Source organism: Ictidomys tridecemlineatus, chromosome 1, assembly GCF_052094955.1.
Source record: "Ictidomys tridecemlineatus isolate mIctTri1 chromosome 1, mIctTri1.hap1, whole genome shotgun sequence".
NCBI lineage: Eukaryota > Metazoa > Chordata > Mammalia > Rodentia > Sciuridae > Ictidomys > Ictidomys tridecemlineatus.
This window is the reverse complement of record NC_135477.1, coordinates 15,304,492-15,319,716: the sequence shown is the minus strand read 5'-3', so window position 1 is coordinate 15,319,716 and position 15,225 is coordinate 15,304,492. Positions and strand designations below refer to the sequence as shown.

General features: G+C 37.2%; 1 protein-coding gene across 2 annotated transcripts in view; it reads left to right on the top strand.

Moving 5' to 3' along the window:
• The window catches only part of Nhlrc2 (NHL repeat containing 2), a 58,107-nt gene that overhangs the window by 1,230 nt on the left and 41,652 nt on the right, over positions 1-15,225 (top strand). For both annotated transcript variants that reach the window (XM_013356548.4, XM_005320689.5), the window contains exon 2: positions 3,490-3,642. In XM_013356548.4, coding sequence (XP_013212002.2) covers positions 3,490-3,642 — 153 coding nt within the window. The remainder of the gene's footprint in view (positions 1-3,489; positions 3,643-15,225) is intronic.

Genomic DNA, 15,225 nt, shown 5'->3' with positions numbered 1-15,225 from the left:
CTGTAATGCCAGGGACACTGCAGGCTGAAGCAGGAGGATTACAAGTTCAAATCCAGTATTGGCAATTTAGCAAGATCCTGCCTCAGAATAAAAAAAATAAAAATAAAAAGGGCTGGAGGTGGAGCTCAGTGGTGAAGTGTGCCTGGGTTCAGTTCCAAAAAATGCAAAAAATTTAAACACTAGAGTTTTTTTTTAAATTAATGAATTCTAAAAAGGGCTAGGGATGTAGCTTAGAGACAGACTGCTCCTGGTTTGAATACCCAGGAAACCACCCCCCCACACACACACACACAGAACTGGGTACATGAATGCTTGAATGCTTATCCCATCAGAAACTTCAAAAATATTGTATGTATATATTCACAAATGTATGCATAATTTGTAAAAACTCTGTAAAAAATCAGCTATATAGTTATAATATAACTAGTTATAACTATAGTTATAGTTATATGGTTATAACTAGGAAACCACCAGCTAGGGTTTGGGAGTGTTTTTGTTTTCTAGTCTTGTTTATATTTATAGTAATGTGTGTATATATATTTTTTTATTATAAAGAGGTTTGGCCTCTGTGACCCATAAGGAATACACATAATAAAGTAATCAGATTTTGTCAAATACAAAGTCTAATTTTTCTACTGAACCTCATTATTGAGAACATAATGCTAGAAATGAATATTTTCTTGGCTTATTAGTATACTGTAATCAAGTCATAAACATAACTTTATCTCAAAAAGTGAGTTCTTGGTCCATTTTTTAGAAGAAACAATGTTTATGGGAGGCCTTGCAGTGTAATGGATGGATTTAGGCAGGTCTGGGACTAAATTCCTATTACTCTGTGAGCTGTGCGATTTTTGAGCAATTTACTCAACTTCTCCAAGCCTTTTCTCATTTGTGAAGTGGAACTAGTACTTATCTTTCAGGATATTATATGGAGGGCATATATATGTAAAGTTCTTAATTAACAGGAGAGCTTACTAAATGTTAGCAGCTTATTGCATTCATTTTTATGATAAAATGCATTTAATATCAAATACATTAAGCCATTATTATTAAGGGCCTAGCACAACAACTTTTTTTTTTTTTTAAAGAGAGAGTGAGAGAGGAGAGAGAGAGAATTTTTTTTTTTTAATATTTATTTTTTAGTTCTCGCTGGACACAACATCTTTGTTGGTATGTGGTGCTGAGGATCGAACCCGGGCCGCACGCATGCCAGACGAGCGCGCTACCGCTTGAGCCACATCCCCAGCCCTAGCACAACTAAAATATAATTTCTTCCCTAAGCTCTCAACTTAAGTACTCTGGACAATATATAGAAAAGTCATTGAAGCAGATTTATAAATAAATGTCTTGCAAGTAGAATATGAAATTTTCATTAATTGTTAGGTATAAACTAGGCATGGTAGTGCACACCTATAATTTCAGTGACTTGGGAGTCTGAGGCAGGAGAATCACAAGTTTAAAGCCAGCCTCAGCAACTTAGTGAGGCCCCTATACAACTCAATGAGACCCTGTCTCAAAATAAAAAAATAATAATTAAAAAAAAGAAGGGGTTGGGGATATCTCAGTGATTAAGTGCCCCTGGGTTCAACCCCTGGTACTACCCAAAACAAAAGCATCCCTGTGTTCAATTGCTGCCTTAAAAAAAAAAAAAAATATATAATTAGTAGGTATCTAATAGTTCTGTATAATTGCTTGATCTGACACATAATTAACACTTTTATCAAAATGGATAATAGAACTACCCTGAAACCTCACTAGTTAAGCCTATTGGTAAAAATATTGGTTTGATTTGGAAATTTTCTTCTAGAATTTTATTTTAATTAAGTAATTCCTGTTACTATTAGTAGTAATTTGTTTTTACTATATTAGGCCCCCTTGTATGAGGTTTTGGTTACCTGTGGTCAACTGCAGTCCAAAAATACTAAATGGAAAATTCCAAAGTAAATAATTCATAAGTTCTAAGTTGTGTTCTGTTCTGAGTAGCTGGATGAAATCTCATGCCTTCCTGCTGTGTCCTGCCCAGGATGTGAATCATCCCTTTGTCCCTTGATGTGAAACATCCCCTTGTCTGTATCCCTGCTCTGTATTCTGCCCACTCTCTGACACTTAGTAGTTGTCCTGGTTATCAGATTGAATGTAGCAGTACCGCAGTGCTATGCTCAAGTAACCCCTATTTTAATGAAAAATGGTCCCCGAGGGCAAGAGTAGTGATTCTGGCAATTCAGATATGCCACAGAGAAGCTATAAAGGGCTTTCTTTAAGTGAAAGGGTGAAAGTTCTCAATAAGAAAAAAATCCCATGCTGAGGTTGCTAAGACCTATGATAAGAAGTAATCTCTTATCTGTCAAATTGTGAGGAAGGAAAAAGTGATTGGTGCTTGTTATGCTGTCACACCTCAAACTTCAGAAGTCACTGGGGCCCAGAACATAATGTGTTCAGTTGCAGTGGAAAAGGCTTGAGATGTTAAGGTTCAATGCTGTTGGTATTTTCAGGTGTCCACTGGGAGTTTGGCACACAGCTTCTGTGGATAAGTACTATATGTATTTATACCACCTAGTTTTGGTTTTAAGTTGCTATAAAATATTTTCCAATTCAATATGCAATAAATATTTTAATAGCTACCTTTATTTATTTGCAATGAATTTATCTTTATTTTCTTAAATTGGTTAAATGGGGATGCTGTACTTTTAGTATTAGTTTAACAAAATCATCATAGTACAGAGTTAAAATTTGAATCATAGTCAATTATAAATTCTGTTTTACAAAAGTACAGATCAATAAGATCCTATTTTTCTTTGAAGGGAAGGGAACTCATTCTTCATCAATATTAATGTTACTTCCAACTTTGTATTTAAAATATTTTATTTTGTACTTCCGGTCTCATCTGACTAAAACATTTCAGCTTCTCTTATGAGATTGGCTTAGGCATTTTGTATGTTATATTTTATGTCAAACATTTTGCTCCTTTTTTTGGTTAGTCCTGTCTTACTGTTTTTAAGCTTGAGCTGCATTCTCAATATCTCATTTATACCTAATTGTGTATGCAATTAGATCTTCTTAATATTTGATATTTCCTCATTTCTGCCTAAACATATTTTTGCCCCTTTCACAGATTGTTACACTACTTCTGAAATAATGTAGTAGCTACTGCGTACTATATTTGCGTACTTCCCCATAAAAGCAGCTTTCCCATCCTCTGTGCCTCCTATTCCCCTACCTGGTCCTTATTCCCTCCTTTCCTTCTTTCTTTCCTCTTTGGACTTTAACCTCTACAGACTTGCCTTATTGATTGGTAGAAAAAAGTGGTTTTTATAAACAAAATAATGTTTATTTCAACTGCCACAGACTGAATAGTTTCATCATCTCCTAAGGTGTTTGACTATTTACACTAGTCTTAGAAAAAAACAAAGATTCACATTTGAATGGAAAGTTTCAGATAAATTATCTGACTTTTCCTTTAACTATTGTAATTTTTTGTGTAAATTTCAGGGTTAGAATGGCTGAACACAGAGGAGCCTATTTCTGTCTACAAGGATCTCTGTGGGAAAGTGGTCATCCTTGATTTCTTCACCTACTGCTGCATAAACTGTATTCACCTGTTGCCTGATCTCCATGCTCTGGAACACATGCACTCCGATAAAGGTATCTGCTCTTTGATGAGTTTCTAACAGATAGCCCTGGGGTAGGCGAGTTGCTGACTCATTTGCTCATGGGAGAAAGCATTTGAAAGACTTCAGTGATTCTAAATGCTGTCTCTATGGATTAAGAACTCTCTGAGCCTTTTCATGAAGGGTTAACTTAGTGATGATGGTTTGCCTAACTCAAAAACAGAATTTAGATAAGGCTTATCTATGAGGATAAGGGCACAACTTTCTTTTTTCATGGTCAGATGTCTGAAAAGATCTTTTTGTATGTCTAAAAGAGTTACCTAAATTTGTTCTTTGAAAAAAAATGAAACATCTGGCCCTGATTGTATAGTATTCTCACTGTGATATAAGGTTTAAATTTTTTATTAAGAAGTGCAAGTTCTAGCTCAATTCTCTAGAAATATCTGTTAATATCAAATGACAAGAACTACAGTGGAATGCAAAATAACATACTTTTTCTTTCATCCCGCTTCATTAAAAAGCCATTTATTACAGTTAATGTTTTTCAGAGCACATTAGAAATCCTCCTTTATGGTATTACAGATTCCAAAAGTGAATGAGATTATATTTAGTATTTGCTGTAGAAGTTTGAAAAATTATCAGATTTTTTTACTTTAAAAAAATAGTATGAGAGGGGCTGGGATTGTGGCTTAGCGGTAGAGCACTCGCCTAGCACGGGCGGAACCCGGGTTCGATTCTCAGCACCACATAAAAAAAATAAATAAAGGCATTGTGTTGTGTCCATCTACAAAAAAAGATTCATTCTCTCTCTCTCTCTCTCTCTCTCTCTCTCTCTCTCTCTCTCTGTCTCTCTGTCTCTCTGTCTCTCTTAAAAAAAAACATGAGAGTAAATGAAATTGATTAAAGGTTTCATTTAATTAGTTTTTAACAAATTTAATTACTATTCTTAGAGTCAATCAAAAAAGAGATAGGATCACAGATCTTGTGGAGTAAAGATGGAATAGACATGTACAAAAATGAAGAATATCTTGAAATTTAGTTTTTTAAAAATGTGATTATCTAGATGTACTTTAAATGCAAATGAAACTTCAGATGCTTTTAAGTTATACTAGATTGTGTCTTAAAATTACCAATCAAAAGATTTATCAAGAACTTAAATATTCCCAGTGGCTAAATCCTATTTTCAAAAATTCATCTCTATGAAGAAATATATCATTATTCCCTGGGCTTTAGATGTTTGTGTCTCTTATTCAAACTTGCACATTTATAAAGCGTGAATTATGTGCACTGTACTCTGCTTACTGATGAGTAAATATGTAACAAAGTTGAATAAAAAGCATTACTGAACTCCTGAGGAAAGGGATATCTGGCTTTGCTTATAGACATTAAAAGGTCTTCTCAGAGAAACAGGATTGAGCTAGAACTTGAGAAGTGAGCAGGGGTGCACCTGCGAATGAAAATAGGCAGAGGGCTACACAGGCCCAGGGAGTGCTAGGCCAGACAGGCAGGGGAGCCCAGAAGAGTCAAATTCTTGCTTCAGGAACAGGCGAATCATTTAATATGGCAGGATCATAAGGGCTTGTCATAAAAATAAAAGGAGACAGAGGCAGTTTAGGATCACATTGTGAAGTCCTTGTGTAGCATTCTTAACTGTTTAGACTTTTGCTTCCTTTGAGGATCTGGAGATGTAAAAGCTTGTTTTTGAATTCTTTGACTTTTTTAATGGGAGGGTGAGATGATGAGTTTGCATTTTAGAAGGGTATCACATACTGGGTTAAGAATCCCAGGGTTAACCATTTCCTACCTAAGATGGTCTCCTGAATGGCATTTGGTAAACTTAATTGGTAAACCCCCCATACTTACAGCAAGTTCATTGATTTCCTCAAATGGAAACCCTTAATTGCCTACCACTTTATTAGAAACATTATTTTTATGAAAGCATGTTGTGGGAAATTATATTTTTATGTGCATATACACTTCTGAAAAGTAAAATACATTTTAAGTAGAAAAAGAACTCATGGGAGATGGTGGAGTAAAAAGTAACAAATTTATGTCCACCTAGATAGACAACATTTGCACTGGCAGAATCTGTCTGGTTTGGAATTCTGCAATCTGTTAAAGGCTTCCAGCTTCCAGGGAGGCCTTGGACTGCAAGATGCTTTCATTTTGATCACTTTCAGCTCTGAGCACAGTAGCAGCTACCCAGCCCTCAGCTCCAGCACCATGGCAGATATCTGATCTGTGCTCTGCTTGCTGATGCCCCATCTGGTCACAGAGGTGCAGACAAGCAGCTGTGCCCACTGTTGTTGACCTTTCCACTTTGTGGGAAGCTCCTCCCCATACGACTGAGGTGACTTCTGGTGGATCTTAGGGGCTGGTGCCTATTTTTCCCCCTTTATTTCTTGTTGTGGGAAGCTGACATCGAAGACTAAGATATTTAGATGCAGACTCAGAAGGGATCCAGAAGCCCTTAAGTTTACAGTCAGGATGATCTTCAACAGAGACACCCTAAACAATCAAAATAACAACAGACCATGAATCTTGGGGAAGGGAGAATTACCATATTATTTGATGCAACTATTCGGTTTCCAACCAAAAAATTACAAGGCATGCAGAGAAACAGGGAAATGTGAAAACTGGAGGAGGTGTTGTACACCTATAATCCTAGCAACTTGGGGGGCTTAGGCAGGAGAATCAAAGTTCAAAGCCAGCCTCAGCAATTTGGTGAGGCCCTAAGCAACTTAGCAAGATCCTGTCTCAAATAATAAAAAGGATTGGGGATGTGTCTCAGTGGTTCAGTGCCCCTAGATTCAATCCCCAGTACACCCCCCCCCCCGCAAAAAAAACCCAAAAAACACAAAGTCCCCCCAAACTTACCACTTCATGATTTTAGATACACAGTGTTTAAAGATGTTATTGTATGATCTCAAGAACTGAAAGGGATGGGCATGGAATTGTTACTTTTTTTGTTATTGATGTTACCCTGGTACAAATTCAGATTGGAGTAGGATAACTTTCGTTGTTAAATATAATTTCCATGGTAAGTGCGTGTGCGCACACATACACACACACACACACACACACACACACACACACACAGCTAAAGAATATGCACAAAAGGAAATAAGAAGGGAATTTAAACATTTACATAAAAAAAAAAATCAATGTTGAACACTAGAAAAGTCACTGGGTACAGTGACTCATGCCTGTAATCCCAGCGGTTTGGGAGGCTGAGGCAGGAGGATCACAAATTCAAAGCCAGTCTTGCAAAAGCAAGGCTCTAAGCGACTAACTCAGTGAGACCCTGTCTCTAAATAAAATACAAAATAGGTCTGGGGATATGGCTCAGTGGTCTAGTGCCCCTAAGTTTAATCCCCGGTATCCAGTCCCCAAAAAAGGGAATTTGTGAAATGAGGGACAAAAAAGCTCTGAGGTTGTGTAGGAAACAAATAGCAGCATGACAAAAGTCATTGTTCCCTTATCAGTAATTACTTTAAGTGTAAATGGTTTAAGCTCTCTAGTCAAAAGGCAGAGGCTGGCAAAGTGGATAAAAACATAATCCACCCATATGTGGTCTATAGGAGGCTCACTTTAGATCCCCAGATACAAACAGGTTGAAAGTAAAATGATGGACGGGGCAATTCTTGCAAATAATCTCCCAAAGAGCACAGAGGAGACTGTTAATATTGGACAAAAAGGACCAGAGGTCATTATGTGTTAATAAAAGATCAATAGAACTAGATAAAAACTTATGCACTATTAACAAACTATCAAAATACGTGAGACAAAGATTGAGGGGAGAAACACATGTTCTCCAGTGGTAGTTGGAGGAATCAGTACACCACTCTCAGTAGAGCAACCAGATGGAAGATGAGGAAATAAAAGACTCCAACAGCACAAGAAACCAACCAGATCTGACAAGATTAAACAATTCTTTTCAAGTGTATGTGGGACATTTTATCGAAAGGTGGCCAGTACTTCACTAGGGTAATTTTTCCTGTTCAGGAGGAGATAAGCCCCCTGAGAAAATAAAGTCTGAAATAATTAGTGAAGAAATAAAAAACAAAGACAGAAAAATAGTTTTAAATGCAGAGCACCTGATAGGTCCAGCCCACATAGGAGCTGGAGCTGAACAATTTGAAAATGGCTCCAGTGGTTTTATTTAAGAGGGTGTATCAAAGGCAGGGATAAGGTTTCAGGGGTGGAGTCTTGCTTCATGATGTCTTGCAGTCTAGCAGTTTGATTGGCATCTTGACAGGCTACACTCATCTCAGAGAGGCTATGTGGCCACAGCAGGTCACCCCATCTCTGGTGCTGTGTAGGACCTGGTAGAGTCAGGTTCACATGTATCTGGGTGATCTTACTAGCGGGATTGACACTGGAAGTTCCCAAATACCACATTTTCCTATTCAGTGGTTTCCATTGCCGATTTGGACCACATATAGTCCACGGATGGCTCTCCACAGACATTTTCCAGGGTGAATCATATATTAGACCACAAAGTAATTTTCAGAAGATTTAAAAAGATAGATACTTTACAAAGTATGTTCTCTGATCATGATAGAATGCAGTTGGAAATCAATAACAGAAGTAAAATTGCAAAGTTAAAATATTTATGGAAACTTTTTTTTTTTTTTTTAGTTTTAGATGGACACAATATCTTTATTTTATTTTTATGTGGTGCTAAGGATCGAACCCAGTGCCTCACACGTGCTAGGTGAGCACTCTAAACTTGAGCCACAACCCCACCCTGATTTATGGAAATTTAAACAAGACACTCTTAATAACCAGTGGACCAAACAGGAAATCACAATGGCAACTAGAAAATATGTAGAGAAAATTTAGGGCACATAGTAAAAGCAATGCTAAGAGGGGAGTTTGTAGTCACAAATGCTTACATTAGGAAACAAGAAATACTTTAAATCAGTAACTGACTTTCAGACTTAAGGAATTAGAAGAACAAGCTAAACTGTAAGCTAGCAGAAGGAAACAATAAAGGTTTGGGAAGAGAGAAACAAAATAGATAGTAAGTAGAAAAATAATAAAGGTCAAAAATTGGTTCTTTGAAAATATCAACACATTTAACAAACTTAACTAGATGAACTAAAATTTAAAAAAAAAGAGGAGGTTCAAATTGCTAAAATCAAAAATAAAATTAGGGACATTTTTATTTTTTTATAGAAATAAAACAGATTATAAGAAAATGCCAAATTGGGTAACCCAGATGAAAAGACCAAACTGAAGAAAAGAAGATCTGAATAGACTTCTCAAGTGGCATTATTCATAACAGCTAAGATATGGAATGTGAGCTATGCATGCATTGAAATATCATTCAGCCTTAGTTGAGTGTGGTGACACATGCCTGAAATCCCAGCTACCAGGGAGGCTGAGGCAGGAGGTTGGCAAGTCAAGGCCAGCCTCAGCAACTCAGCAAAATCCTGTCTCAGTGTAAAAATTAAAAAGGGATGGGTGGAGATGGAGCTCAGTGGCAAAGTGCTCCTATGTTCAATCACCAGTACCAGAGTAAACAAAGCTTACACACTTGTGCACACATACATAGAATTCAGTCTTAAATAGTAAACAAACAGATGATACTTGAAAGCTTTATGCAAAATGAAATGTGGAGTCACAAAAAAACATTCCGCATGATTCTACTTACATGAGGTACTAATAACTGTCAGAATCATAGAGACAGAAAGTGGAGTGCTGTTATTGAGGGAGGGAGAATGGGAATTCTGTTTAAGGCACAGCTTCTGTTTTGCGAGATGAAAAGTGTTCAGGAAATGTATGTAATGGCTGCACACAACAGTGCTCTGAATTGTATACTTTAAAATAGTTAATATAGTAAATTTTAATGGAAAAAACATAATAACATAAATATGGCGTTTTAACCCCTATTTTAAAAATGATTATTTTAAGGATGCGTTTGTGCCCTCTGTTGGGGGGGGGGCAGGTCTGTGCAAGCAGTGCATCAGCACTGATTGCTACAGGCACATGAAGGACATTTGTTGAATATGTAAGTCTGATGAGCCAGTGTGAGCTTGAAATCTTCCATACTGGATGTATTTACCCCACAGAATCAACAAATGCTTCAAATCAGGGTTTTGGTTTTTCTGAACTGTTTTTTTTTTTTTTTTTTTGCTTTCATTCCTCTCCCCCCACCTTCAATGAGCTAGTTACTAGCATACCATTGAGTAGGATTTGTTACCCAGATAGCTCATTTGATAGAGTGGGACAGTAGACTGACTGACTAATTTGTTTTTCTGCATTTGGCTGTTAGAATATTGTTTGTGAAATAAATTTTTAAGCATTTAAAAAAATGCTTTGAAAGTGGTCTCAACTTTGTAATTTCAAAGTAACATACTTCAACAATATGCAACTATATGGAAATCCTGGGTAACTTAAAAGATTTTTATATTGTCAAAGATAAGTTAATTCATATTCACAAAAGAAGGTATACACAGAGATTACACATGAAAGTTCAGTAAGCTGTCACTTAATTAGCTGTGCTTTCTTGTAGCTAAATGTCTTCTTCTATTACTACCTGATATGTTTCTGAACATATCTGGTGCAGTGCTATTTATGTTCTTGAAGTGTCATTCTGTAGTGTATTTTAAATTCTGTGGAATGTTCTGTTCATCTTCTGAGTAAGCCAAAATTTCTCTTCCTAATGAGGAAGTGCTTATTAATTCAAAACACCTTAAAAGAGACCCAGTTTAAAACCCAGTCTCTTTCCTGTGTAAAATAGCTTTTCAACTCAGATTTACCTGGACATGGTGGAACATGCCTCTAATCTCAATGTTGGCCAGACATTGTGGTACACGCCTGTAATGCAACTCCAGAGGCTGAGGCAGGAAGATCACAAGTTTGAAGCTAGGTTGATCAGTTTAGTGATACCTTGCCTCAAAATAAAAAGGCCAGAGAATATAGATCAATACTTGCTTAGCATATGGGGGGCTCTGAGTTTAATCCCCAGTACTGCAAAATAAACTCAGGTTTGCAATTTCTCATAGTCTATGAGAAATGACAGATGCAAAGAGACTTAAAGAAAAAGGTAAATGATGTTTAATAGTGATGAGTCATTCTGATACTTAAACATTTTTTAAGAATGTAACTGTCCTAAAGTCACTAATTCATAATACTTTAGCACATTATATATTAAACTTCAGCAGTTTCTTTTACTACTAGAGAGTTTCTAAGTTTTTTTAACTTTATGCTTTATATATTGGAATGTTATTCTCTAGCACCCAGATTTAGTGCAGTGCCTTTTGTTTTATAAGAAAACATTTATCAGGAAGATTTTGCATATTTTAACATGTGATTGCTTGGCGTATATTAGTGTATAACTAAATCAGACTGTTAAAAACCTGAACGTCAGGTTACTATTAAGTAAATATTAGCATTCTATCATATAGTATATGCTTTTTTGTATGTAATATTTTACTGAATATTAAAGTACTTTAATGTACAGAATAAAGTACTTCTAAAGTTATAGTAAAACTAAGCCTTTAAATGAATTAATAAATAGTTTCATTTTTATCAGGGTTCCCCAAATCACCATTGTTTAATTTAGTCGTAGGACTCAACAAGATTCCTTGTAGAGTGGTGCCCTTGCCTGTGGTTTATTACAGTGAAAGAATGCAAAGCAAAATCAGGGAAGGGAAAGATGCATGGGGCTGAGTCCAGAGGAGACCAGGCACAAGACTCCCAAGTCCTCATACAGCATACCCTAATTCCCTCAGCAAAGAAAATTGAGAGACACATTGGAGTTGCTGCCAACCAGGGACACTTATTAACAGCTTAACACCTAAGATTTTCGTTGGGGGCTGATCATGTGGGCATCTCTTGCCTGCTCGCATGTTCCAAAATTCCAATCTCCCAGAAGGACAGCAGGTGTTCAGCTTAAACTGTATTGTTTGTGCAAACAGTGTGGGCAGAGGGAGCCACTGTTGCCAGTTCTGAGAACCGTCCCACAGTTTACCCTCCTGGAGCCAGGAGGAGCCCTCTTAGAAAGAGGCCCTTCAGGCCGCTAGGCCTGCTCTGTTAACTCTTTTATGTACATACTTTATATTTGCTTCTTCAGCTATTATTTTGTGTCCTTGTACAGTTAAGTTACCCTAAAAATCTTGGTCAATTTGTGACAAATTTTCAGGGTTTTTAGCGTGAACAGTGGCCTCATGTCAGCTTTTTGTTGTCTTTCAAATTTGCTTCTGTTCTCTGCTTCAGTTTACATCGAAGTGATTTTGATCCTTTTATTTCCTGTTTTCCACAGCTCTTCTACCTCCTCTCCACATCTTCTCCACACCTTCTTCTCTTCCCTCAAGCTGTTCTAGACTCCTGGCTTTCCTTTAGTTCCTTCCATGTCCTGTTACTTCAATTCCATGACCCACAGTGTTCCCTGTGCCTGGAATGATCTCCAAGCCTGTTGTCTAGTGAAGTCTTGCTTCTCTTTTAGATATCAGAATGTCTCCTTCTACCGCCTTCAAAAATGCCCTCATATCCTCAGGACTTTTATTTACCCAGATTGTTACACTATCTACCAAAATGGCATATGCAGTTGTGATAGATTTGTATTCAATATATGTGTATAAATGTGAAAAATAAGACCTTTGAAGCTTTTAAAATGATTTATCTTAAGTTATTGTATTACTAATATTTTAGAAGCAATTATAAGTTTTGATATTTCTTCTTGCCTCCTTCCCCTCCTACCTCCTTATTTTCTCTCCTCTCCTCCTTCCTTCTCTTTGTTTTTCTTTTCTTCTATATTTAAATGGAGTAGTTTTGATCCTGGTGTGGGCAAAAGATTCCCAAAGGGAAGAAACTTTTCCAACCTAACTTTTATATATAAAATATGTATATTTATAATGTATGATGAATAGAAAAAGCAAAAGAGTTTTTAAAAATCTCTATACTTTCAAGTTCTTAAAACTGAAAAGGGAAGTGTAGATACCTTGCAGTGGACTTTGTATATGATCATTCTAGATGTCCTATTTGGATTATGTGTCACATAAATTTATAAATATGTACATCTCTTCAGTATTTAATCCTGTCTGTTCTTTTATTTCCTATTTATGTACTGTGTGCTGTGAGGTGAATAATAAAATATGCATGATCCCTATGTGAGTAACAAAAATTATAGTTTACAGGGGAGGCATATAATTGAATAATCACATACATATTTGTGTAGTTTCTCACTAATGCTAAAAAGGAAAATTATAGGATGCCACGCAGGCAATAATAGGGTTTAATCTGGTTTAAGCTTAAAGAAAGCTCTCTTACGAAAGTAAAAATTGAGCCTGAGGTGTACAAGATAGGCATGGCTTTTGAGGGTGACAGAGGGTGAGAACATTCTAGACAGAGGGAACACCAGATATCAGGGCCTGAAAGCCAGGGGAACATAGTCATCTTCCTTGACATGGGGATATGGTCCAGACCCAGGGGTTCTCAAAACCACTGCTTGTGCTGAACCCTATAACCTGTCACCCTCTTCCATTATTACTAAGCAGTTATCATACACTGTGGCATAAATAACTTTAGCAGTTTAAGATTTGACAGCAAAATTAGGATCAATTTCTTTTTTCTTCTTCACAGTCAGACTAGTAAAAAATGTATTCTGACCATAGATCTTAGCAACCTTGTCATACAATTTTTTTTCTTTCCTTATTAAGTCAAGAACTTTCGTGTGTTCACTCAAAAGAATCGTTTCTCTTTGGCAGATGTGAATTATCAGTATCACTACTTCTGCACTTTGGGACCATGATGAAGTAATATAAGGGTTACTAGAACACTGTGTGATACTGTGACAGTTGATCTGGTAACTTAGACAAATGGGTAGCATATACAGTGTGGATACCCTGGATAAATGCATGATTTATGTCCTAAGGTAGAGTGGGAAAGTATGAGATTTCATCACATACTCAGAAGAGCACACAATTGAAAACATTTGAATTGTTTATTTCTGTAATTTTCAGGCTATGATCATACTGCAGGTGACTAAAACCATGGAAAATGGATAAGGGAGGACCACTAGTAGTGATAATTCTTGATGAAGTAAAAGAAAGCCAGGTTGCTAAAACACTCTGGGGGAAGAGAAAAGTGTGGAGAAGATTCTGGAGAGATGAGATTGGTTGTTATACTAAGCACTGTGGAAAACCAGAGAGGGGTTTTCTCTCGGGGGGCGGGCATAATCAGATTCGCATTTTTTAGAAGTTCAGTCTGACTCCTGGGTAGATAAGTCAGTGGTGGACAAGAGTGGATATAGCAGATCTGTAGTCCCTCACGTGCTAGGCAAGCGCTCTACCACTGAGCTACAACCTCAGCCCCTGGTTTTGTTGGGAGAGCCTTTGAGACATGGATTTCATCCCCAAATGACTTCCATTGCCCTGAGGCTGAAGATCTAATCCTTTTTGACTTTAAGGTTGACCCTCTGTCCTTATTCTCATCCATCCCTTGCTCACCTTTTGTTTTCCGCTTGGTCACTTCTGTCTCTTCTTCCTTGTGACCTCTTTGCATGTGCTGACTTCTTCCTTGTGACCTCTTTGCATGTCCCTGGAATCTCCTTCACTCTCTTCACCTAGTGAACACTCTCAGGAAATGTTGAGGTATATTGATTAGTAGGAAAACGTACAGTGGATTGTGATAGATAGTAATTGTTGCAGATATGTAATATGTTTAAGCCTCAGCAACTTAGGGAGGCCCTAAGTGACTCAGCGAGATGCTGCCTCTAAGTAAAATATAAAAAAAGGGCTGGGGTGGCTCAGTGGTGCCCCTGAGTTTAATCCCCAGTACTGAAAAGAAAGAAAAAGAGAAAGAAAAATACTGCTTACATTTTTCCATTAAGTAAGGGACTGGTTTTAGAACTCAATTACATTTATTTAACCAGTGAGCAATATAAAAGCTAAAACATACTTTAAACAAGAATCTGTCAGTGCTACTTCCAGGTTTGGAGAATGGTGGCCACCTAATTTTAAACCTTTCCACTCTCCATCCCTACCCTCCCCAAAAATAAAAACGACAAGGAGAGCAAATAAAACAATATCTGACCCTGCAGTTTATAATACTAGGAGACAGAATATCATGGCCTTCACATCAATGTAAGTTGGGAAATAAACTAAATACCAGAAAAGGTCCTGCTGCTACAAGCCTGCAGGTGCTAAGAACAGGGACCGAGGAAACTTAAAAGACTCCTCAAGAAAAAATAAGTGGATTAAAGGACTCAGGCAAACAAAGCAAAAACAGAATAACCTCCTCACCCCCAGAAAGAGAAAATCCAGTATAAAGTGCCCAGATTCAACACAGATTTGAATGTATTACCAGCTCTGAAAGAATACAGGGCAGGGGCTGGGCATATAGCTCAGTTGGTAGAATACTTGCCTTGTATGCGCAAGGCCCTGGGTTCAATACCCAGCACCACAAAAAACAAAAAAGAATACAGGGCTAGCATGGAAGCATTTCTTCCATGGGAGGAGCATTGCTTTGGGGAGAGAATTCCATATGTTGCAGATATGTCTCCCTTGAGATGGGCAGCTGAAGGAGAAGAAGGAAATAAGAGGGAAAAGTTTAGGATCTAGCAGAAACAAAAGAGAAAGACACACTCCTCCCTTCAGAGATGTTATCC